Source organism: Gigantopelta aegis, chromosome 3 (assembly GCF_016097555.1).
Source record: "Gigantopelta aegis isolate Gae_Host chromosome 3, Gae_host_genome, whole genome shotgun sequence".
In the NCBI taxonomy this organism is placed as follows: domain Eukaryota; kingdom Metazoa; phylum Mollusca; class Gastropoda; order Neomphalida; family Peltospiridae; genus Gigantopelta; species Gigantopelta aegis.
This window is the reverse complement of record NC_054701.1, coordinates 69,349,549-69,375,108: the sequence shown is the minus strand read 5'-3', so window position 1 is coordinate 69,375,108 and position 25,560 is coordinate 69,349,549. Positions and strand designations below refer to the sequence as shown.

At 38.1% G+C, this 25,560-nt stretch overlaps 1 protein-coding gene and 1 long non-coding RNA gene across 2 annotated transcripts; both read left to right on the top strand.

Moving 5' to 3' along the window:
• The first annotated feature begins 8,536 nt into the window (after nucleotides 1-8,536).
• On the top strand, nucleotides 8,537-10,611 carry LOC121368803. The gene is made up of 3 exons (XM_041493551.1): nucleotides 8,537-8,745; nucleotides 8,997-9,064; nucleotides 10,400-10,611. Exons 1-3 carry the CDS (start codon nucleotides 8,537-8,539, stop codon nucleotides 10,609-10,611), a joined length of 489 nt encoding a protein of 162 aa, XP_041349485.1.
• A 4,071-nt stretch (nucleotides 10,612-14,682) lies between these two features.
• Nucleotides 14,683-16,343, top strand: LOC121392046. The gene is made up of 3 exons (XR_005960406.1): nucleotides 14,683-14,882; nucleotides 15,459-15,636; nucleotides 16,065-16,343. It is a non-coding gene; the product is annotated as an uncharacterized LOC121392046 (long non-coding RNA).
• The last annotated feature ends 9,217 nt before the right edge of the window (nucleotides 16,344-25,560 follow it).

Sequence of the window (25,560 nt, the reverse complement as noted above, 5' to 3'; positions counted from 1 at the left end):
CATATGTCGGAGTACGCACAAATTTTTTAAACATGCTTTAAAATAATTTTCTACCTCGCCGTATGCCAGCGTATGCCACCGTGCTTCAAACGGAAACAACCTATGCCTAACGTATCCCTAGCGTATGTCAGCGTATACCAGTGTATGAGTGATATTTTTCATACGCTGACATACGCTAGTATGATACGCTACAGTGTGACAGGACCATTACCTGTTGAATTTTTATATTGATGTTGAACACTTTATTTCTTAGACTTTACCATAGTTTGACACCCAATAGCCGATGTATTTTTCGTGCTGGGGTGTCGTTAAACATTCATTCATTCATTCATTATTTTGTACATATTGTGTTGCAGATGAATTGCGCTTTTTATTGTGTTGCCCAGTATATGAAGATATTAGATATGTTTTAACTGTAAATATACATTATTCATATGAACATTATGACACTCTTTCTTTAAAGGGACATTCCCGAGTTGTCTGCAATTTTTAAGATGTTATCGACTAACAGAGACTTTCTGACGACTGTAATTACATATCAAATATATTTTTCTGCATAAAATATTAGTGGCTGTATATTAAACGTATTTCTGATCGTTCTAATATTTGTACTAGGTTACATTTCATTTTATTTCCTAAAAAAATTAATAATTTCGTACGTATGAAATTATTTGAAGACAAAATTCAGTTGGGGCTTCTTACAAATATTAAGACGACCAGAAACACATTGAATATACAGATACTGATATTCTAAACAAGAAAATATATATAATATGTAAGTTTAATCGTAGTTTTAGCCACACATGTTACTGTTGTCGTCTATGGTATTTGAGTTTGTAGTATACACCCTTTAATACAAAATACTTTTAATATTTAACTCTCCCAAAATGTTATTATTAAAAATTGTAAAACTTTTATTAAAGGTTTTTTCTGGCTCACATAAATTAAAAACAAACTACATGTGTTTTGTTACCCATGATACTTACAACCTCACAAAAGAGTCATCTAACTAAAAGTATTTCTTAATCGAGTGTTTTCACGATGAATACTTAACGCGGCTTGGAACTCCAAATTCTGTCCACTACAGTCGTTTTGAAGACACAAACAATCACAAAATTTGTTGGAATAAGAATAGTAAAAATAAGAACAATTAAGAAAAAAAAGAAAGAAAGAAAAAAAGGGCATACGCTTATAGACATTAAAACGGCAGCGATTCCAATGAGGACAATCATGTACGGAAGCAGTGGATGAATGAATGAATGAATGGATGGATGAATGAATGTTTATCGACACCCCAGCACGAAAAGTACATCGGCTATTGGGTGTCAAACTATAGTAAATACAAACCTAAGTGATGATCAACATCAATATAAAAATTCAAGAGTTAAATAAAAACTTAGTGTAAAGAACTGTGCAAAAATACAAATATCACAGATAGATACAATTAAAATTTAGAATAAAAGTCAGTATCATGTACAAACTGTAATAAAGGTTCTGGATGGAATCGAAATGATCTCCATCACATTACGTTATCCAAAAATATATGTTCTAATTTCTGTTAGATGAGTACACTCTGACAGTGCTCACACTGAGGTGGAGGATCGTTCTTCAAGATAAATGAATGGTTCAAGTATGTATGACCGATGCGAGCACGACATATCGAGGGGTTAGTGCTAGAACCACGTATCTCCTTTCCACTTCAATCTGAGAAAACTGCACTGAAAACTTTGGAATGCACTTAAAAATCGGAAACTTAACTTTTGCTAAATATTTTACTTTTAGATGTTAGCAGTTATTTGTTTTAATATAAACCTTAAAAGTTTTGTCTGCTAATAATAATAAATCATGATGTAATTTGATGAAGAACTATTTAATTTATTCTGGCTCCTGGAACTTGAACACAAAGAGCTCCAACCAGCACGCCAGAGCAAACAGTTTTTCTTACAGTCCATCATATGTGACAAATTGTGTGAAATCTAAATCAAGAATAATATTATCTTGCAGTGAGTCCACGTGGCATACAGTAAACGTTTAATTTCGCAGCAGCTCTGAGACACCTAACTGGGTCTTTGTTGTTAATACTTTGAAAATTTACTGGCGGCAGGAAGTAATTGTAAACAATAACAAATTATCTTTGGATGGCAGACACTGGAAATGGTCATGGGTGTTTCCAGCTGTGTGCACAGTAACCTTATCCTACACTGAGATGGTGAACTGGGCTCCCTGGTATTGTAGCAGGTTGCTAGAAGCTCTTAGCAACTTTAGAAAAACAATTTATCAAACAAAGCAAAGCCGTAAAACCCGTTATAACAGATACATTTGTTATACTAATTATTACATGAAATGTAAGCTATCATACCAGTTATAACAGATATATTTATTACACTAATTAAACACGAAATTTAAGCTATCGTAGTAAACTGCTCCATCTGTAGTGTTGAGCTACTGACTGAATTAATAATCAACCGTTAAAATAAGTTAATACGTTTAATGATTTTTAATACACAGTAATTTAACAAAACAAAATGAAAGAAAGAAATGGTTTATTTAACGACGCACTCAACACATTTTATTTACGGTTATATGGCGTCAGACATATGGTTAAGGACCACACAGATTTTGAGAGGAAACCTGCTGTCGCCACTACATGGGCTACTCTTCCGATTAGCAGCAAGGGATCTTTTATTTGCACTTCCCACAGGCAGGATAGCACAAACCATGGCCTTTGTTGAACCAGTTATGGATCACTGGTCGGTGTAAGTGGTTTACACCTACCCATTGAGCCTTGCGGAGCACTCTCTCAGGGTTTGGAGTCGGTATCTGGATTAAAAATCCCATGCCTCGACTGGGATCCGAACCCAGTACCTACCAGCCTGTAGACCGATGGCCTGCCACGACGCCACCGAGGCCGGTCAAAACAAAATGAATACAGGGCCAGTAACTATATTCAGCATTTTTCCTTAAAAGTTTTGACATGTTCTAAAACAAATGTTCTTCAACTTAATGATTTAAACAGCAATTTAGAGAGAATAAAATGACAAATATATTTACAATCAACGTGTAATGATTCCTAGCAGAATGTTTGGTTTTACAAAAATGCACACAAATCTCATCGTGTGTAAGATGTTTGCATGTAACATAGGTCAGATGTTACTGAAACAATGTTTATAAGTTATATATGACAAAAACTTACTAAAATTAGCAAATAATTACCACAATTCTACTGTCCCTTAATTCATTGTGTTGAGTACATTTTAAATATGCAAGTAATACTACTAAAGGTACCCGTGTTGAAACCAAAATCTATTGATTGATATACTTTAAATTGCACATATATGCACTGGCGTATCCGGGTAACCAGGGATTGGGCACAAGAGGACCTTGCCTTCTCTCGAATATACCTCTTTTTTCACAATACCAACTTTTATAATGCATGACACCCCATAACATGTGTAAAAGCAGTGCCCTCTATCTCCACTCCACCCCCAATAAACAATCCTGGCTACCCTAATATACCCGTTAGGGTTTATTGACTACTTGGATATTGGCATGGATGGGAAAGAAATATTTAATGGCACGTCAGCACATGATATTTTTAATGCCTTCTAGCCTATACTTGAACAGACAAAAACGATTCCTAATAAAACTGGCCATTTTATTGACACTGGTACTCAAACATGTTATTGGTAGTAATACACTGTAGGTGAAACGCAAATGGTCAACAGTCAGATTTACAAAATTAGATTTCATTGTTGATAATGTAAACATTTTGTAATAAAACATTTAGCTGATAAAAACAATGTATCGATTTACTCAGGCAACACATATAACGTGTGGTACCTTGCATTTTATTTCCCAGCAAAACGTAGGGTGTCTCGTGGCATTTGAGATAAAATAAATATGTTAATTAGAAACCCCCAATTTTGTAGAAAGTAAAGTGTATTTTTAAATTTTGTCTTAAACAAATGTCAACCTCAGGTGAACTGTAGATGCATTGCAATTGTACATTAAATGGAATTAATTTACTGGGATAGTTTTAACATAAGTATGTGCACAAATATTTCACAAATTACGTGCTAATTATTAAAGTGATTATAAAAGTGTTTTGGTCATGTTGGATTCTGGTTTTATGTTCTACTTGTAGTATTATTAGCACCAGTGTACAGTACACACAGGAGAAGGGCTGGTAGGTGTTTTACTATGGCTAATGAATTGTTAAAATCACCTATTCCATGTTCAGTGCACTGTTGTTGTTTTTTTAATCCTCAAACTCTAGGCGTTTGGTGTTTGTGGATAGTTGTGTATCAAGTTTTAAAGGGACATTTCTGAGTTTGCTGCAATTTCGTACGTACGAAATTATTTGAAGACAAAATCCAGTTTGGGCTTCTTACAAATATTAAGACGACCAGAAACACATTGAATATAAAGACATTGATATTCTAAACAAGAAAATATATTTAATATGTAAGTTTAATCGTAGAAATATTTTATTAGTCGGAAACATCTTACAATGCAGCAAACTCGGGAATGTCCCTTTAACTGTTATTTTTGTTCCCCTAAGAATTCAGTATAACGGAGGTGGGAAGGTGTGTGTGTCCCGTGATCGTGACTATGTGGATCTACAAAACAAAGCTGGCTATGACACAGCACAACTTGAAAGGAATCCGGCAAGTGATATCTTGAAATCTGAGCTGGATTATTATCACATCTTAAGCCAGTGTCCCTACGCAACGTTAATTGTCAATCCAGACCCCGGCAACCTGATCTGGAAGTTGTTTAAACCATAGTTATCACAATCTTTAATGTACCAGTTCTGGGCACTGGTTGAAGTAAGATAAAAGGCGATAGGTCCACTAAAGGCAATCAATCATATATCCTATCGCATCTATCTGTACCACTGAACTATGCTGACATGGGTAATATACTGCATGCGTGTACAGGAATGAACTACTCTACTAGTCTTATCATATATAAATTGCAAATACATTGCAGTAAATGTAGATTAAAAATAAGACATTTTCAGGTATAGTTTCATGGTTTGATTGTCAATGTTTTGAAAACATTTTAATTTGTTAACTGAATAGGATTGTTGATTAAAATATTTAATAAATTGATGTTATAATAATGATAACAGTGAATGCCATTAAGTACAATAAGACCAGGTGTAAAAAATATCTAAATACAGTTTAATGCATTCGTCATCAGCATTGAGCTGGTGCGTGATTAAGTATAATGTTTGTCTAATGCGCTCGTAGAATGATATACATGTACACACACACATTTTATTTAAACACACTATAGCAGTAACCACTTTGTTATAATGACCAGAGATCCCTCATCATTGGAACATCTGAAATGTTACAATTATTCCAGTTAATGTAGTAATATCTAGATATTTTAGCCCAGAAAATATGAATGTGCATACATTTCAACTACTACAATGAACAATATTTATTAGTAGTATGCATATTTATTTTATGCCTTTTATATAAAGTGGTCGCTTCTTCTAACCAATTAGTTATAATATAAACTACCATGAACGGACTCCGATTTAAAGAAAAAATACTTGACTTTTATCTACTAATTCATGTTCAACTATATGTCAAATATTATATAATGTCTATAAAATATACAATGACTAGAAAAGTTACAATCCTGTGATGATGCCTTCGAAATAATATAAACTAATTTCCCTCTATGCTAAGTAAATTAAAAAAAATTATTGCGTATGGTCATAAAACATTTATCATCGTTGGGCCGGCATCCTTTTTACAATAAACAATTCCCAGACATTTTCATTTTAAATTGCAACTTAAATTTATTTTTTATATAATATTCAAATTGTCTACAAAATACGGACATAGCTAGACCATAATTTTTAACTAAGGTTGTTGAATATGGGAGCCATGTTTAAAGAAACAAACAAACGAAGGAATTTTATATTTAATGACACACTCAACACAGCTAAAGGTATGTGGTGTCAGACATGTAGTTAATGACCACAAATATATTTTAGAGAGGAAACTGGGCAACAATTTTTTTATTAGCACCAAGGGATCTTTAATATATGCATCATCCCACAGACAGGATAGTACATATCATGGTCTGTAACACCAGTTGTGAAGCACTCGCTGGAACGAGAAATAGTCAAATGATTCCACTAACAGGGATTGATCCTAGACTGACCGTCACGAGGCCAGCACTTTACTACTGGGCTACGTCCTTTTTTTTTTCTTTTTTTTTTTACATTTCAGGCACGTCCCGAACATGCCGGGTGCCCCATTTATTAAAAAAAAAAAACCTCCCTATTTACAATAAACCAGGTTCTCCTTGAATGTGGCCAGTAAAGATATACATATAAGTGTCAGTACTTGTTTCAAAATAATATACATTTTAATTAGTGCATGTTTGTATTTTTGTTTTCTTTACTGTGATTAGTGTATATGACTTAAGTGATGTGTATTTACAATATTTAAACCTGGTTTGCGGACCTGGCCCCCAAAGCTACAAGCCGGAGGGTCCAGGTCTATTTTTCTACATTTGGTGCAAATTGCCATTTTTTTTATCATAGTTTATATGTAATGTCAAAGGCATCATTGCACGAAGCAATGACCCCCTTGAAACACCAGTGTCTTAAGAATTTTTCTTTTGTGTTGGGCCGCTCTAAGGCGGCAAAAAATTCTATTTCAACCCTTGAATAAACTAAATGTTTGAAAAGTGCCATTTCATTACATGGCTTATCGCCCTCTAATAATTTTCTAGTTGTCCATATTACCCTTATCGCTTTACTCCAAAGAAAAATTCCTAACTGCGATGCATAATCTCCAGGCTTATGTTTTATGCCAAAAATCATGGCGTACGGGTTCAAACGAAATTTATTACCGAGAAGTTTAAAGATTGGTTCAATTTGCTTTATAAATAGTTTTCTTTTGTTGCAGTGAAAAAAGGCATGCAAGACTGAGTCCACTCTGTTGCACACAAGGCACTCCGGAGTGGTCTCAATCTTCCAGTCATGTAGATGTTTTCTGACTGCAATTACGTTTCTAATCATTTTATAAATTAAATCATAGTCGAACTTTTTCAATGAAACCTGAATTTAATGTTTTCCAAATGTTTTGCCAGTTTATGGTTTCATTAAAGGCTATATTCCACCTGGTATTAAATGATGCATCTTTGTAAGTTCTTAATAACAAGACTGCGTATATGTCTTTAGTTTTCGTGTCTGTCACGTCTTTTTTCGTGTCACCTACGTTGATACGAAAGATGGCGTCTAAGTCACCATCAAAGGGGTCTTCATTTTGTAGCGTCCATAGTAATGTCCGCGAAAAGTTGTCCTGTAGGTCTTTTAATTGGCGATAAAATACCGCGCTAGTTGAGCAACCGGCGAAGTCCAAAAAGTCGTTCGTCCCCAAGTCCCAAATGTCTTTGACTAAATTTAGTCTTTCTCTACGTATACTTGTGTATGTTTTGTTGGATATAAAAGGGTTTTCGTGTAACGCTTCATACTTATTTGTCCCACACTCGACCACTGGCCATGCCAGAGACTGGGTGTGGGAGAGACGTGCCTGAACCTTAATTGGATAGAGGCACGTTAATAGAGTTTACGCTACGCTTCATAAATTATCTGTTGGTAGCTGTTAGTGTCTCTAGTAATGTCAAGGTCCTTCCATGTTAAGAGTATTTCCCTGTAGATATTCGGCATAGAGATGAAGTTAGCCTTTTTATTTATAATTTTGCATTTTAGAACATGTCTTTCAATATTTAAGTTTTTGTATTGGCCTAAAAAGTGATCCGCTAAAGATTTCCTGTGGCCTTCGCCTTCTAAGCTTAAAAATCTACTTACAAATTTAATTCTTTGTGCTTTAATTTTTAGCCGAATATTTATGACACCCAACCCGCCTAACTCCTTAGGTAGTTGAAGTTGCTCTTTTGATATAAAATGTTTTTTGAAACTCCAAATAAAGTCAAAAATGATTTTATCGATTTGTTGAGCGTATTTTTCCTGTAATTCCAAGACGTTAGACGAAAATAAAAATTAAGTTTGTTTGTCCTCACCCGACCGACCCACAAAAATCGGCCCGTGTCAAAATCTTTTTTGACCTCTTTTCAAGCATTTTTTTTTTTTTTAAACCAAGTTGTGTCAAGCAAATGTTTTAAAACCCAGATATATTTAACCAAACTTTATTAACGTTTGACGATTTGTTGAAAATTAGAAATTTTGTAGGCCTTGCTTTTAGTATTAACAATAACGAGAACACGTATTTCCCGTGATAGCACGAGATCTCGCAGTGCATGTTGATGGCACGTGCACGTGATAATGGCGTTTCGCTTGGACATGAATGAAAGTGTGAAACGAAAGCATTTGTGCAACTTTACACTGTGTTGTTCCGTTGTTCTACACTGTGGGACGTTATCAAACATTATATGCAGTAATGTTATTTCCGATTTCGGCGATGATTGTAATTGGAATGAGGTACTCCAGTCATTAATTACGCATTGTGACCGTTCAAAAAGCGGAAACGACTTGTTTCGATTGATGGAATCCGACAAACGTTCAGTGTCTTTGACTCCAACATTGAATGGAACAGATATGTTTTATCCTAATATGCAGGAGAAAATAAGTGTCGTGCATCACTTTGACAAATGTTTAAAGTACGCCAAATTTGAAATTGAACGATGTGTTACGGAACCGTCAAACGACGAGAGTGCTTTGTTGACCGGCGGCGGTGTGAACGCATTTCGCAGGATGATCAAGTTCAAGTTCAAGTTCTTTATTTGCCTTAAGTTAAACAAACTTATCAGCATAAATAGATACATATATAAACGGTATATATACAAATATACAAATACAGGTGGAGAGTGATTTAAGAATTAATGGTAAAATTAACATAGTATACTAGTAATAGTGGTGGGATGTACATATATATGTGCACTATAAACATTATAGTGGTATAGTAATAATTCTAATTCTAAATATATAGGTATATTCTAAATAGGATGATGGACGCTAGAACCGAAACGAAACCACCGCCACTAAAGGACGTCAGAAGTGGTAGATTCACAGGTATGTATTTATGATTATTCAATACTCCTGAATAAAAATTAAGATTATAATTGCTAATAAATCTTAAAATAAAACATTATACAGTTTTGTGAATTACGTGTAGAGGGTGGATAAGGGAGAGTCTTCAAATAAGTTACTGTTCTAAAACTTTTACTTTAGTTGGTTCATTGATTTATTGTAAGTAAGTCGCTGTTTAAAATGTCTATTTGTAGCATTGAAATGTGGAAATGGTTGGTATAACGTACATTGAACAACTTGTTCATGGGTCAGTGGGATGGGGGTGTTTTTGTCAGAGCATTGTCTCCCAGACCAGGCGGGTTAGCCCGGTGCGCGGAAGCTATGCTCAATTTTTTGTAGAAATTATTGGACTTTTTACATAAATTATTAATATATAATGAATGTTTTAGGATACCCCAACGCCGAGAAAATATCAGATATTGCATGCCAAGCAATGGTAAATAAGTGACGAAATGAATGCTATATAAATGACGATTTCATTTATTAAAGTGACAGCCTCTGGAATATTTTTTATTATTTAAGCATTTAGAACAGTTAATTCAATCACGTTTCGTGCATAAGTAGCAGCGCACTCCACATAGAATACGCTAGCTTTTCGTAGTCAATAACAGTGTCTTTCGAAACTGGGACGAGAAGTGCGGCTCACTTGAACTTCTGCTTTCATTGGTTGATCGCAAGCGTGAAATTCCCCAACAAGAGATACTTGCTTGTTCGATCAAGTCTTCCATATGTATGACGTCAAATACCGATAAAAATAGAACGGTTTAGCTAGACTGCGATACAAAATGGCGTTTTTGTTTTCTTCAAACTGTATAGTAAACATTTGATGATAGACGTTAATGGCAACAACTCGCCAGTAAATTAAAAGTGCAGTTATACTTGAATTTGAACTTAGAACTTGATTTTATTGGATTTATTCCAGAGAATGTCACTTTAAGAATTGAACATGATAATTTTTGAGGTTCATGCTAGTATGAAACACAAAACCGATTTACACACTGTATGAATGGCATAGCGCAATAGCACGAAGCCATTCCTTCTAAAGTGTGTAAATAGGTTTTGGGTTTCATAGTATCATGAACCTCAAAAATTATAACGTTCAATTCTTATAATTCCAAACATGGAAAATGTTATATAATGCAGATCGTATTGATCAACAATCACACTAAATTCTCAATGTTACGTATTAACGCTCGCTTTAGGGGAATCGCCAACGTCATTAAAAATTTGAGCTTCTTGCAATATGAAACTCGATTTTTCAAATGACGTATGTTTTACAGATTTGAATCATAACCATATATATAATATGTTTTCCAGCAAAAGACAAACTCTACAATGACGTATATGTGGAACTGAAACGATCTGGAGCAGAATTTCCAAAATCTCTTCTCCCTGATGAAGTTATGAAGCAGGTTGGGGCGATTGTTGACCTGCTCTGGTACATTGATGGGAATGTATCTACTATTCAGGAAAGGTCTACACACGTACCAACAGAGATCACACCAGTGCCAAATAGGTATTGCTATTAAAAGCGTTAATACTAAGGCCTACAATACTATCCCCTTTTATACATGATTGGTGTGCATTTAAAAGATCCATTGCTGCTATTAAACCAATATGTGGTGGGAGTAGTTTTCTTCTGAGACCAGGGATCGAATTGTGTTCAGTAGGTCAAATGCTAATCTGAGGACAGACTGCCAAGCGGGGTCTACGAGGAAAACTTCAAGACGTTTCCCGATGGCCACCAGGTCGCCATCCACACGGTCAAACTACGGGGAGTGGAAGCTATGGTAGTGACGTCGCGCCGGGATGATCTTTACCGACAGGGATTCCTCAGCCATGACATGGATAACAACACCATCCACAGAATCATGAAGATCGTCACCGGCACCCAGTACCCACAGATGGTCCACTGCCTTAGCACCCACAGCTACAGGAGACTGGTGCCTCACTTTGAGGAGAGGAACAACATCACCTCCCCGTAGATGCTGTGCACCCAAACGGCCTTAACGAGGCCACTCGCGTGGACATATCGATCGGACTTTAAACTTTTAGATCTGCGTTCAAAATTTTATGTCGAAATTACTTCTTTTTTTTTTTAATATTATTAAATAGTCCGATCCTCTCTTCTTTCTCTTATTTAATTTTGGACTGTCCTTCTAAAATGCTCCAAATTATATAAATATTCGGCCGAGCAGTCAATTCTTTTTTATTTTTGGCTTGTAACCTTTTTATTTTTTTTATTTTATCTATTAACTTCTTTACTAATTGCTATTTTCAAAATTCTGCCCAGTTTCAACCCCCCCCCCCCCCCCCCCCCCTCCCGAGTCAGGCCACCGATCTTATCGGAGGTCGGACTCGGGATGGGCGTGTTTGAAACCCTAGTGGTATATGGGCACGTTAAACTAGTTATCATCATCATCATTCAAAATTTGAGCTTCTTGCAATATGAAACTCGATTTTTCAAATGACGTATGTTTTACAGATTTGAATCATAACCATATATATAATATGTTTTCCAGCAAAAGACAAACTCTACAATGACGTATATGTGGAACTGAAACGATCTGGAGCAGAATTTCCAAAATCTCTTCTCCCTGATGAAGTTATGAAGCAGGTTGGGGCGATTGTTGACCTGCTCTGGTACATTGATGGGAATGTATCTACTATTCAGGAAAGGTCTACACACGTACCAACAGAGATCACACCAGTGCCAAATAGGTATTGCTATTAAAAGCGTATATACTAAGGCCTACAATACTATCCCCTTTTATACATGATTGGTGTGCATTTAAAAGATCCATTGCTCCTATTAAACCAATATGTGGTGGGAGTAGTTTTCTTCTGAGACCAGGGATCGAATTGTGTTCAGTAGGTCAAATGCTAATCTAAGGAGCTTGGGTCGTTGGATCGAACTACCTCAGTTTGGCCTTTTCCTCGTTCCAACCAGTGTCCCATAACTGGAATACCAAATGTTGTAAGTACTGTCCTGTATAGTGAAGTGCAGATAAATGATCCCTTGCTGCTTGTTTGGTAGTAGACTAACCAATTTCCCATGGCTGGTACATCAGGTTTGGTATGTACTGTCCTGTCTTTAGGTAAGTGCACATAACAGATCGCTTGCTGCTTAATAGCCTAAGTGGTGTCCCATTACTGGTATACCACATCTGATCTCCAAAACCGTCGTACAGTCAACATTGTATCTGCATATAGTAGTTGAAACAATGTTTTATGCAAAATAATTTATGATATGTAGTGTCCTGACTGTGGGAAAGTATATAAAAAAGATAATTGCTGCTTTTCCGGTAGTAGCCCATAGAGTTGCAGCTACAGGTTTCCCAGACTAAATATATATCAGCCAGACTAGAAATTAGTAAAATATGCAAGATAAATAAAATAATGCAATATCTGTTTGAAATTTGTGTTCTACGTTTCGACATAGGATTCCATATTTCAGCTTTTATTATGAAAAGTAGGTCATTATTAGAATCAACCACAAATTTAAATAACAGTGTAAGAAGCATATGCATATATGTATAGTCTGACGTTAATTTCATCTGTTACAAGTTATTGATTTTTTTCTTCAGGTTCTTGAAGTTTGAAGGCTACAATGATTGGAGGAAAAAGAAGTCAAAGAAGTCACAGCTACATGCAAAAGATCTTGATATTCATAGCCAAATCCTATTTCGTTTGACAAGCAAGCCCTATGTACAAGTTTGGAATAATGAACTTAAAAATGATTTAAATTCCATGGCAGCTTCCCTCAGCTCTTATGCCTCCTACTTGAAGTCGAGCAACATCAAGCAGCAAACTAGCTTTATCCAGTTCGACAGGTAACTGATAATGTATGGATTGAGTACAAACCTGCTTCAGCAACAACAGTAGCACCAGAATATGCAATTCTAGAAACAGCATTAGGCGAGTTAAAAGACTTTGAAATCCTATTCTTTGATCCAGATGTACACCAAATTTCAAGTAAAACTGGATCACAAAAGTATCAAGAAAAGTACAGATTTTTTTACAATCTTCATCTTTCGCAAGACGTGGCTTTGCTGTCCTATGATCCAGGTGGTTCGCAAACATCTAGTAAAGTTATTTGGAAAATTCCAGCAGGAGTCGGCTCTTCAGAGTTAATGACTACTGCAAGTCGTGTTGTAAAAGACCTCGGTTCCAGACTGTCAGAATTCCATACAAGGCAAATGAAGCGAGATTTCACAAGAAAGTTCTGCAATGTAGCAGGAAGCAAGATTCCATCTCATGTGTTAAGGGCAATATATGCAGAATTGACTCTTGATGCATCATCAGATCAAAATCCTGTCATAGACGCCAGAGTTCGGCAAGCAGTACTGGCTGGTGATCCAGATTTGGTGGTTGATATGCGCCATTTAAATAAAGGCCGTCCAGATGATGCATTTGATGCATTTTTCCAGGAACTAGAAAAGCAAATCGAGTCAATAACTGCAGCTGATGAAAGACGTCATAATGTTGAACATATTTCCAGATTTATTTCTGTGCGGGACTTGATTGAGCAAGTAAAATCTCGCCTTCCCCCCAACACACAGCAGTACCAAGTGAATCTACAGTCCTCTTTGCTTTTGTGCCAAAAATTCTCATACTAAAGTAGCAAAACTTTACAAAAGTCGAGTGCCTTTGAGATTTACTGTGCAAACACGACAGCTTCGGGCTTCACACCAAGATGATCACTATTGTGCAGCACAGTTCAAATATATGCGTGAGTTTGCTGTGAAACATCGAGACAGAGTTACCTTTGTGTGTCTAGATGACAAATCAAAACTAGATTTTGGAGAGCCAGGTGCTGCCTTATCATCAGGAGTGCGCGGAAAGAAATCTGTTGTTCCTACTACATCAACTCTTTCATGTTTGGATCATGATGTAGGCCAAAAGGGCTCTATCACACCATCAGTGTGTCTGAATGTAAAGATACCTGAAACACCAGACGGTTCTTTCTACAGAGGCCAAGTAACTGTTATTTTCAAAGATAGCATTTTTGAGCCAAGCTCACCCTTTAGGCATGCTGTTGAACTTCAGAATATCCTAGCACAGGAAGGTACCTTCAAACCAGTCTTGATGTTGTTCACAGATGGTGGTCCTGATCAGAGTCACATATCATGCAGTGAAACGTTCACTCATCATTCTCTTTCGGCGTCTTGGGCACAGTTGGGCAAATCCTGCAGAAAGAATCATGAGTTTACTTAATCTTGCATTTCAGAATGCAGCTCTAACGAGGAATGAATGTACTAGTGCTGTGGAACAGGCTGTGGAACAGGCACTGAGGAGTTGAAATTCAATGGAAGACATCCGGAAAAAGAGTCGGACTGTACCAGGACTTGAAGATGCTTGGGTTGCATCACTCCAAGAGATGGAAAAAATGCTTCAGGAGAGAGTTGAACGGATCCAGTTGAAAGGTCAAAACTTAAAATGTCTCAGTGCAGCTACAAAAGATGCAATCAATGAATTTGAGGATGATATCTAGAACATTGATCCAGAACTTGTTAAGGGACAATATCAGCAAGTGAATGTGAACAAAAAGCAGAAATATCAGGACTTTTTGAAGACTCACTGTCTAGAGAGCACATACACTTTTCAGGTCAGAAAATGTAATGATGCGACATGTTGTGTTCCGCCAGTTATTCAGTTTCCTTGGCTGCCTGACCCAGAAATTGCCTCGGATGGTCAGCACTTCAAGCCCTTTGATGAAGTACTTGGCTTTCCTACGACTGAAAAAGACCGTCCATCTTCTCAAAGGCAAACCCTGACTGCTATTGCGGAAGATCAACAGGTATGTGAGATAGACTATGTATAGTGACATCTGCTTAAATTGCACTTGACCAGCCTCGGGGGCGCAGTGGTTAAGCTATCGGCTCACAGGCTGGTAGGTACAGGGTTCGTATCCCAGTACCGGCTCCCACCCAGAGCAAATTTAAAGACTCAATTGTAGGTGTAAGGCCACTACACCCTCCTTTGTCTTAATAACACGTTAACATCTACTAACAATTAACCACTGTCCTGAACAGACTGCCCACATAGCTGAGGTGTGTGGCCATGACAGTGTGCTTGGACCTTAATTAGATATAAGCACGAAAATAAAGTTGAAATGCGATTGCACTGTATACAAAATATATTAACAGTATAATACCAATATGATTATTGGTATTAATCTCTTGACTAAACATATGTAAATATTAACAATATATTAAAGCAATTTATTGCCACTCTTTAATTGTAACACTCAAGAAATGCTTAAGATGTAATACAGTATTTATATTAAATTTAGACATCTTCAAAATAGTATTGTATTTAATACAAACAAGAAATCACATACTTGCAATGTTTATTTAATACTTTATTTATTCAGGGCTGCAAGAATTCAGTACTTGTTGGTCAGAATGTCCGGCAGACGGTTCACTGCCATGAATGTGGGAAACCACGCTGTGTCTACTCAAAATCCTCTTTCACAAGTCGTGATACCAGGTCCTTCAAGTGACTGATCGAGTCTCATGACTACACTTGTGGGTCCATCTTGACCCCTGATGGTGAGTTTTCAAGATTTTATTGATGACATCTTAATTTGAAATCATTGTTTCTCTCCAATGTGTGTATCCATATAGGACTTTTCACTAGTCCTGTTATCAGGTCCTTCAGGCATACCAAGACTACACATGTGCGTACCAAGACTACACATGTGGGTCTATCTTAACTGCTGATGGTTAGTTCAATGTCAGTTTTTTTATTGAAAAGATCTTAATTTGAAATCATTGTTTATCTCAGATGGGTGTATACATTTATTGTTATGCAATAAATACAAGTACTAGTATAAGCCCAGCAGGAAAACTGGGTTGAAGAAATCTCAATAGTGATGGTACTAATTAATTTTCATTCTTTGTAACACCAGTAATAATATTTAATGGACAAAAAGTATAATACAATGCACAGATTAATTTTCCTTCTATTTGCATTTTAGGTCACATACTTCAAGGCAAGGCATTTGTCAGACTTCAGATGTGCTGTACCACTCCAATCGAGTTTGCATATTTTGCATCATCGTCCATCGTCCGCAAGGATATATGTTGTCATTGTGGGAGTTTCGGGGCAGAACGAGACAAGGATCTCATGCAGAACTATCGCGTTGTATTACCTGTTTGCATTAATTGCAAGCACCTTGGATCTCCAAAGAGGAATCCTATTCGGAAATGAATATGTTAACTAGTGTGTTAATCTTAACTATAAAACAGTACACTTTAAGCTGGTTGCTTTGTTATATTATCTGTAGAACAAAAGGCTACATTTTACTTTAAACCAATAGTGGTGCAAATACCGGTAAGTTAAATTCAAATGATTTATTTTCTTGAATATGTATGGAATCCCCACCCCACCCCACACAACTCAAAAAAAAAAAGAAGATTTTTCCTACCGACCTACCCACATTTGAAATTGCAGGTCGGAAATGGACAAACAAAAATATTTTTAAGGATGGCCTTAGATAGGTACCAAATGCCGCTAGTGGCAAGCGAATTTACTGCTACTACTTTACCATGTAAGGTTAATTTACGATTACTCCAAATGTTTAAGATAGTTTTGATTTTTTGAATTTTTGGTTCCCAATTATCGGCTGAAACATCTACTTACCAAAATAGAAACCTAAAATTTTGATTTTTTCGTTTGTCCATCTTAGGCGTATCTTTCTCGTACCTAAGTCTCCCCATTAGGAAACCAGTGGTTTTCTGAAGGTTGACTTTGGCTCCAGAAGCATGTTCGTATATATTTAAAACTTTAAACAATCGTTTAACTGAGTCTAGGTCTGATAAGGTCGCGTTGCTGTCGTCTGAGTAGCCCACCCACTTGCTAACGAAGCCATCAGGTAGATTTATTCCATTAATTTTTGTATCTTCCCGAACAGCTTCCGCCAGAGTTTCTGCTACTAAAATATATAAAACTGTGCTGATCGGGCATCCCTGTCTAATACCCCGAGATAAGTTAAAATAGTTTGAAATATGTCCATTGACTTTTACCGCAGATGAAATATCTGTGTAACAAATCTTAATAATTTTAATGAAATTTGGTCCAAAGTTAAAAAAATTTAGCACTTTAAATAAAAAATCCCACTCTACTCTATCATAAGCTTTAGTTTGATCTAGAGAAAGAAATTTTCACGATTAACGTATTCTATTAGGTCCCTTATCAATGACGCACCGTCATGTAGTGATGTGCCTTTTACTGAACATTTTTGATTTGGGTGAATAATTTTTGGTAAGAAATCTCGAATTCTACTGGCCAAAACTTTTGTAATAATTTTGTAGTCACAATTTAGTAACGAAATCGGGCGCCAATTTTTTAGAAGTTGTTTTTCATTGCCTTTCCAAATTAAAACGATTACACCGCACCTCATGGTGAAAGTTAATTTTTCTTTACTAAGGGCATCATTAATTACTTCTACCAGGTCACTACCAATAAGGCCGAAAAAATTCCGGTAGAATTCTGCAGACAATCCATCACAGCCAGGCGATTTATCATTGGCAAAAGATTTAATAGCTGATGAAACTTCGTCAAGAGTTATTTCCCCTTCACATGCATCTCTGTCTTCATCGTTTAACGTCTTTGTCATTTTGTTTAATAAATAATTTTGTGCCGAAACGTCTGTCTTTTATGAAGTGTATAAAGTTTTGTAAAATTTAGTAGTTTCTTCTAAAATTTCTTGTTGTGTGTTAATTAAATTACCGTCTTCAGTTATTAAGGAGTCCATGGATTTGTTATTGGCTTTTTGTTTTTCAAGGTTTACAAAGTACGCCGTGCATCTTTCACCTTGTTCTATTTCATCGACCTTGGCCCTAATTCTAACACCCTGTAATTGTATTTGTTCGTAGCTTTTAATTTTATTTTGTACATTTAATAATTCAGAATAATCGTCCAAGTGTCCTAACTCGTCTAGTTGTGTTAAGAAAATTTCGTCTTGTTTTAGATTATATATGTACGTCCTTTCAGTCCTGCGTTTTCGTTTACAATAGTCCTTGGTAAGAGTTTTTATTTTTACTTTACCCAAATCCCACCATAACAAAAGATCCTCATAATCCCCTTTTTTTGTTTTCCAAGTCTGCCAAAAGTCATTTATTAAATTAACGTAGTTTTTGTCTCTCAGAACGCTATTGTTAAAAGCCCATAGTCCGGGTCCGTTGTTATTTTTGTCAAAGGTAAAGTCAGCCCAAACAAGCTTGTGATCAGTATATACGCACTGAGATTAAGATTCGGTCATGCCATGTCATGTCATAGGGTTTTACGTGCACATTCAGAGCAAGCTGTTATTAATAAAGTTATTAATAAAATTAAACATGTTTCCTTTTATACATTTGGTTTCTAGTTTTTTGAGTAGGCCTTCCCGCCATACCATATCGAATGCTTTTTTCTATATCTATAAATATTGCTAGTACTTTATCTGATTTGCGGAAGGCATTATTAATACTATTTTGTAATCTTACTATCTGATCTATTGTAGAGTGTTGGGATCTGAATCCACTCTGCACATTAGTGATAAGTTTATTTTCTAACAGATAGTTATTGAGTCTTTTATTAATTATTAATTATTGTTTCTAAGGTTTTACACATGTGTGATGTTAGTGTTATCGGTCAATAACTCCCCGGGAGAGAGTGATCTTTACCCGCTTTAGGGAGGCTAAAGCACTCTGCATGTTTCCATGCAGTGGGCATTTGACCCTCCCTCCAGATTCTGTTAAAGAGCGATAACACCACCCGTAGGGCAACATCAGGCATGTGCTTGAGTAGAGTATAGCTAACTTGGTCCGGCCCTGTGGCGGTACTTTTTTTTGGCTTTAAGGGCTGTTTTTAGTTCGCTAAGCATTAAAGGTTTGTTAAATTCTAGGTTGTCATTAGTATCATGATTATTTGTAGGCGTATTATTTGTTGGTAAGGTATTATTTTTTGTCAGTTTATCTAGGAATTGTTTAGGGAAATTTTTATTGCTGCTATTTATACCGAAAGTTTTACTAAGAAGACTGGCCTTTTGTTCATTAGTGGTAGAATTTTTATTTTTTTGGAGGACTCTGGTGGTCGCGCGGTGTCCTTGTATGGCTTTAACTTTACCCCACATTTCTCAAATAGATGTTCTATTATTAATCTCGCTACAGAAAGTTTGCCAGCTGGCTTGTTTAGCATTGGTTATTAACTTACTTACTTCATTTTTTGCTATCTTATATTTAGTGTGATATTCTGGTTTTCCAGTTTTTAAAAATATTTTACGCATTCTATTGCGATAACCGCATTTAGTTTTGATTTTTTCCGTCCACCATTTGACTGGTATATTTTTAGTACGTTGTTTAGTTTTAGGTATGGTTTTTTCGGCGATTTGAAGTATTTGCTTCGTCTATGGTTAGTTCGTTGTCTAATTTAATATTATTACAATCTTTAGTAAAATTATCCCAGTTGGCTTTGCTGAATTTAAATTTAGGTTTAAATATTTCATTTTCTGAGTAGTTAATGTTACATTTGTAGCTAGTTAAAATAGGGAGGTGGTCACTATTGAGAGCGTCTAACACCTCCCATTGGGTATTTGCACCTATACAGTTTGATGTTATGGTTAGATCGATGGTAGAGGAGCCCACTAAGTTATCATGAATGAACATAGTGCTACCATCATTGAGACATACTAGGTTATGTACGTTAATAAATTCTTCTAGTATTTCTCCCTGTGCGTCGGAGTTCTGACCTCCCCACAGCGTATTATGGCTATTGGAATCTCCTACCAATATTAGGTTATGATTTGGTTTTATAAGCTTGTTATAATCGTTTAAAGTTAGATTTTCATGCGCCGTTCCCGGTGGGCTGTATACGTTAGTAATATCTATTTGCATTTTATCATTTAAGACTGTGATCCCTAGTACTTCTAGGTTAATATTGATGTCTTTATACTTAACCTCAGTGTGAGGTATGCTATTTTTAATTAAGGTGGCTATATCTCTGGTGGAATTATCTCTATTCTTATAATACGTAGTGTAGCCCGGAATTTTAAATAGTTTAGCTCCCTTATGTTTATTTTTGCTGGATCCAGCTCCTAACCAGGTTTCTTGAATGCAGATTACGTCCGGTTTGTTGTTACTGGTGCTTATAAATTGGATAAGTTCGGCACCATGACCCATAGAGTGGAGGCCCTTTGCATTCCACTGGAGTATGCTAAGGCCCTTTTTGTCTAGATTGTTGTTATTTGTCCTGGTGTGTGGAGACGTATCTCCCATATTTGGGTCCTGTAATTAGGTTAGTTTACTATTAGTTATTTAATTATTTAGTTGTTAAGTTTATTTGTGATGTTAGTGATTTCTAACGCCAGTTTATCAATTATGGTTTTTAGCTCTGCTACTTGATTTCTGTCATTGGTTTTAACTACGCTAGCGTAGGAGACGCTAGCTGTTGTTGGGTTTGCCTGCGCGAATGTTGGAGTTGTTTTGGGTTTATTATTATTATTCATGTTCATGATTCTCAGTGCCCTTTGGACGTGGTGGCACCGATTATCATGGGCCATGTGCCTACTCAGACAATTGGGGCATTGTATTTGCCTATTGCATGGGGAATTTATGGAGCTCCTTGGGTGCTTCTGTCCGCAGCGGAAGCAGATGGGGAGCTCCCTATGTTGTTTGCATTTATTGGCTCCGTGTCCCCACTGCTGACAGTGGTGGCATTTTGCTGGTTTAATTTCATAGGGGAGCAGTTGAAGTCGGCGGCTGATTACGTAAATGAATCTATTTTGGTTTGTTTCTGCAGAGATTAGGATATATCCGTTTGTCCAGGTTGTTGCCGCGTTTATGTCAAGATGAGGATTATTTTTTTGGAGCATTACTTTAGACGTTTCTTGGGGGTGTAGGGGGTGCATCTTGATGAGCCACTGGTTGGTAGGTCTGTTTGGTAGGTCCCCATTGGTTCTGGGGTTGGCTCGAGTTTGGGACGGGGTGTTGGTCTGGGTAGTTGGATTGGGGGGAGCGGTCGGGGTGGTGAGGGTTGAGGTTGGGGGTGGGGTGATGGTGGCTGTTGTGGTGGGGGTTGGGTTGGGGCTAGGGGTTACGGTACGGGTTGGGTTGGGAGTGAGGGTTGGGGTGGGGGTTGGGTTGGGGGTAGGTGTTGGGGCGGTAGTGAGGGTTGGGGTGGGGGTTGAGTTGGGGGTTGGGTGGGGGTGTTGTTTTGGCGAGATGGCGGGGGTATCCTCCTGTGGGGTGGTGATGGAGTTGGTCTTAATCGGTTCTGGTATGGGCTCTGGCTGGGCTCTTGTAGAGTAATCGAGAGTAGGGAGGGTATGGTAGAGGTGTTGGGTCGGGGAGTGTTTTTTAGGGCTTGACTGGTAACTGCATTCCTGTTTTTTGGTCTCACAACTTTTATTGGTTTTTTTTTTTTGTACCGTCTTTTTTTTAAGGAATAAATTGGCTGTTGGGTTTTTGTTGGTTGCTTTATTAGCGGTACGTTTGGTTGTATTGACGTACAGAAACCTACGTTGTGCGTTGGCTTTGATCGGATTATCCTTTTTTGGCTCTTTGTTAATTTCGTTTGTTTTTCCTTCCCTAATTGGGAGAACCGGTCCATCCGTTTGTGTCATCTGGTTAGCCAGTTGGACGGCTGTGACTGCGGCGGACGCGGTTGCCTCTTTTAGGACCGGGCTACTGCTATTATTTGTGTTTTTATCTGTTGTGGTTATTTGGTTATTTGCTTATGGCAACTTTTCTGGGGTTTACTCAATTTATTGTGCATGTCAGCACAAGCGTCTGCAGACTGATCAAATTTGGCTTTGTTTAGTTTTTCGGTTTTTCCTGCTTTTAGGTTGGTTATTGCTACTGGGAGCAGGTCTAATTTGTCCAACTGACAACTATCCGGTTTTGTTTGCAAATAAATGGTTTGGCCGATTGCCTTGAAGTTTTTTTTGTCTGCTTTTACGAACACCTCTCCACAGGTGTTTCTGTTATGGTACATTTGGTCCTTAACATTTTTGGTGGCTTCGGTAGCCGCTTCCTGCCAGTAGGCATACTGGTAAAGGGTGGGGTCAGCCCCGTTGATTTGTATTTGCCGTAATCCGGCGATAACTGAGATTACACTTGTTATCTTACTTTTTTTATGGCTTCTGCCGGGGGTTGAAAGTGACCCAAACTTGTTGGCGAGATGCACTTCGGGGTGCACCTCAGTGTTTTCCGTGTCTGAATCTGGGTCACTATTAGAATCCGACTCAATTTCCTGGCTGAGATTGAGTGTACCAGCCCGTTTACATGAGGATCTTGATGTGACCGGGGTGGTACGATAAGCAGATTGGGTTGTTAGCTTTCGTGCTAATTCTATTTTGGAAAGTTGATAGCTATCCGTGATAAATTCTATGTCCGGATTTAGTGAGTGATCCCGTTCAACGGGCCTACCTGATTTTTTACTGGTTGTTTTTCTCTGGTTGTATTTATTGATCGCCGTGGCGGTCTTGCAAGTTGGCGGTGGCGTTGGCGATTTGGGTGACTGGCACTCATTTGTTTCAACACCTGCCTTGTTTGCGTTATCTACATTTAGGTCTACCCATTCAGATTGTTCTATGAGTTTTTGGCTAGACATGTTTTTGTTTTTGTTTGGCTATCGGTATAATAAGAGAGTTAACAGTAGTATATAATGACAGGGAAATAAATAGCGGGTAGTAACAATGTTAAATATTAAAAACAAGTAAATGTAACGAGTAAAATAATTTGGCTAACAATGTTCAAAAAATATATCTAAGTTTTTAGGAAAGTATAATAATTATAATTTCCCTACCTTTTTTCCAAGTTCATATCTGCTAATATATCCACAAACAAGAGAATAGTATGTTCTGCTAAGGAGGACTGCGGTGAGTGAGCGACGCGATATCTCTGGCTGGGATGGGAACTCGTTTAACGTGCCCCTATCCAGTTAAGGTTCAGGCACGCCCATCACGGGTTTGACCTCTGGCATCGCCAGTGACCAACCTCGGGGCGGGAAGGGGAAGGGGAAGGGGTATGTAGGAAATGAAGGGGTCAATTTGAAGGGGTCAAGTGTGGTATAACCACTTACAAAAAGGGAAAAAATAAAAAATTGTGGGAGCTAATCTTAAATTATTATTATTATTATATTTATTTTATATTTTATTTAATTTTTAAATACAAAACCAATAAATTAACCTGTCCATGTTATTATATTCCATATATTATTTAGTAGGTGCATAGAATTTTTCAGTCGGGCTGGTCTAACTAAAAATTTAATATAAATATTATTTTATTAATTATCAATATCTGGGAGTCAATTTGTATGGACTCCCTATATATAATTTAACCTTAAGCCCTGGAGGAATAAGGATTCGTAAGGGGGGGGGGGGAGCATCGCGCCCAATCTATCCTGCGTTCCACCATTCGGGTGGCCCACCTCGGCAAATCCGGATTTCCATGGGGCGGGGGTTCCGGGGGGGGGGGGGGGGGAGGCCTCCTACCAGGCATCCCTACCGGCCAAACCGCCAACGCCCTACCGCACCCAAAGAAGCACCCTACCATGGCGCCCCCCCCCCCCCCATCCCGCCCGCCCCCAGGTTATCCATGTAGCTCATTTGGGCATTATTTAAATGAATGTTGATGGGGGGGGGGGGGGTAGGGGAAGGAATGATAGGAAATGATGGGGAATGATAGTATGAAAGCCCGCCAGTCGTCGTCCGGTGTGGAAGTGGAGTGAAACGTATCGCCGCCAGTTGTTATCACGAAGATTGTGAGGAGGTGCCCGTTGAATTCCTCGAACATTCGTGAGCTCTACACCCGAAGATGCGCCACCTAAAGGGATGACAAGTGTCATTGCTATATAAGCCTCGATGTCGCCCAAGTGACCACTTAATCGTTAACCATAGGCTGGCGAGGTCAGAATATGGATCCATGGTGGGCGTGCCTGAACCTTTTTGGATAGGGGCACGCCAAAATAGTTCCACTCCACTTAATCGTTAAGTGGGCGACACCGAGTATCGGCCAGGTCAGGTCAGGTCAGGTCATAGGATTTTACGTGCACATTCAGAACAAGCTGATATAGCGCATGCCTGTCGTGGGCACAGGAGCCGGCCTTGGCCGGCCCCTCTGTCTATGACAGGAAAGGTTGGGGGGTGGGGGAGGAGGGACCGCCTGCGCTGGAAGGTGCAAGGGAGCACCAGCAGTCCGACTGAATCGATAGCAGGCGGGTGGGGGTGGGGGTGGTGCTATTGAATTTTTAGTGGAGCCATTTTAAGCCAAAGAGAAAATGGTGCGCATTTTTTGTTGAGTAATTTTGGCGCAATTTTGAACGGTCGGCCGAAATGTAAATGAATGAGCTAGTATAGGTTTTGAATCGAGTGTAGCTCGTTAGTGAGTCGAGAGTAGCTCGTTACTTATCGACCTTCATGATGCTGGTCTTTTTTCTAGGTTGTCCGTAGGGTCCTGATAAGGACCTGACCTCTTCTGGTCGTGGCATGACAACCCAGAGGAGACTCGTGCAATTGTGTAGACACTGGCAGGTAAGGCGATTTGTTCCGGGGTGGTCGAAGTGCTGATGTTGGTTTGGTCTTCAGTTTCCTCCTCAGTGACACCAAGTACATTTCCCAGCAGCTAGTATTTGGGGATTGGGTAGGGGCGGCCGATATTCTTTTGTTCGGCCTCCCCCGGGTGCATTGCAATTGTGTACTCGGAAACGGTATTCTTTTGTCCGGTTCCTTATTAGAGCACGTGCTGGGCCATTAAAATGTGGGGCGGATGCAATGTTATCATTAGTCAATGCATCCTGTGTACTGTTGCGGCGAGCATGTTGTCTGTGTGTAATCCTAGTTTGGTGTTTAGGTTGTACCTATTGTCTTACGTCCCTATTCTAATGTTTCCAACGGTCATCATGACCACCCCTCCCCTCCCCCCGCCCTTGCGTAGCTTTGTTAACACAATGGCGGGGGGGGGGGGGGGGATTAGTCTATTCTAAATATCTACTTTGAAGGGTGAGCCCTTATCGTGTATGTATTGGTTAAAAAAGCCTAGTGCTTAACATATTTATTTTACCAATCAATGAAAGAGAAAAAGAAAGGAAAGAAAGATAGTTAGCTTATTAGTAATGAATAGTCACATCACATAACTGTCAGTCACTCCAGCGTACTATTAATTTTGTTTCCCGCCCCCCGCAAAAGATTAATGAAATAATTTATATCTATATGTTGGCAACTGTATACTAGGGGTTTGTTGGGCTTGCGCCCTTATACTATATTGGTCTTACTTGGTCGATCTTCTGTTCTCTGTCATCCAGCTGTCCTTCTGTGCCCTAAGTGACTTACCGTGTCTGCTAGTTTTATTCATCATTAATAAAGTGCATGGTGCGATTACATGAATTGTGCGATATATACATGTGGTTATTCTGGATCGTGGTTGGCTGGCTTGGACCAATAGACGAGCTGTAAAAAGAGAGTTTGATAGTTAGTGATCCTATCCTGGTTGATG

Bases quoted from the DNA above. Each gene is read 5' to 3' on its own strand.
- LOC121368803 (XM_041493551.1), top strand. From the start codon at position 8,537: ATGGAATCCGACAAACGTTCAGTGTCTTTGACTCCAACATTGAATGGA. The intron at 8,746-8,996 runs GATGATCAAGTT...TATTCTAAATAG, and splicing joins GGTGTGAACGCATTTCGCAG to GATGATGGACGCTAGAACCG. The intron at 9,065-10,399 runs GTATGTATTTAT...TATGTTTTCCAG, and splicing joins CAGAAGTGGTAGATTCACAG to CAAAAGACAAACTCTACAAT.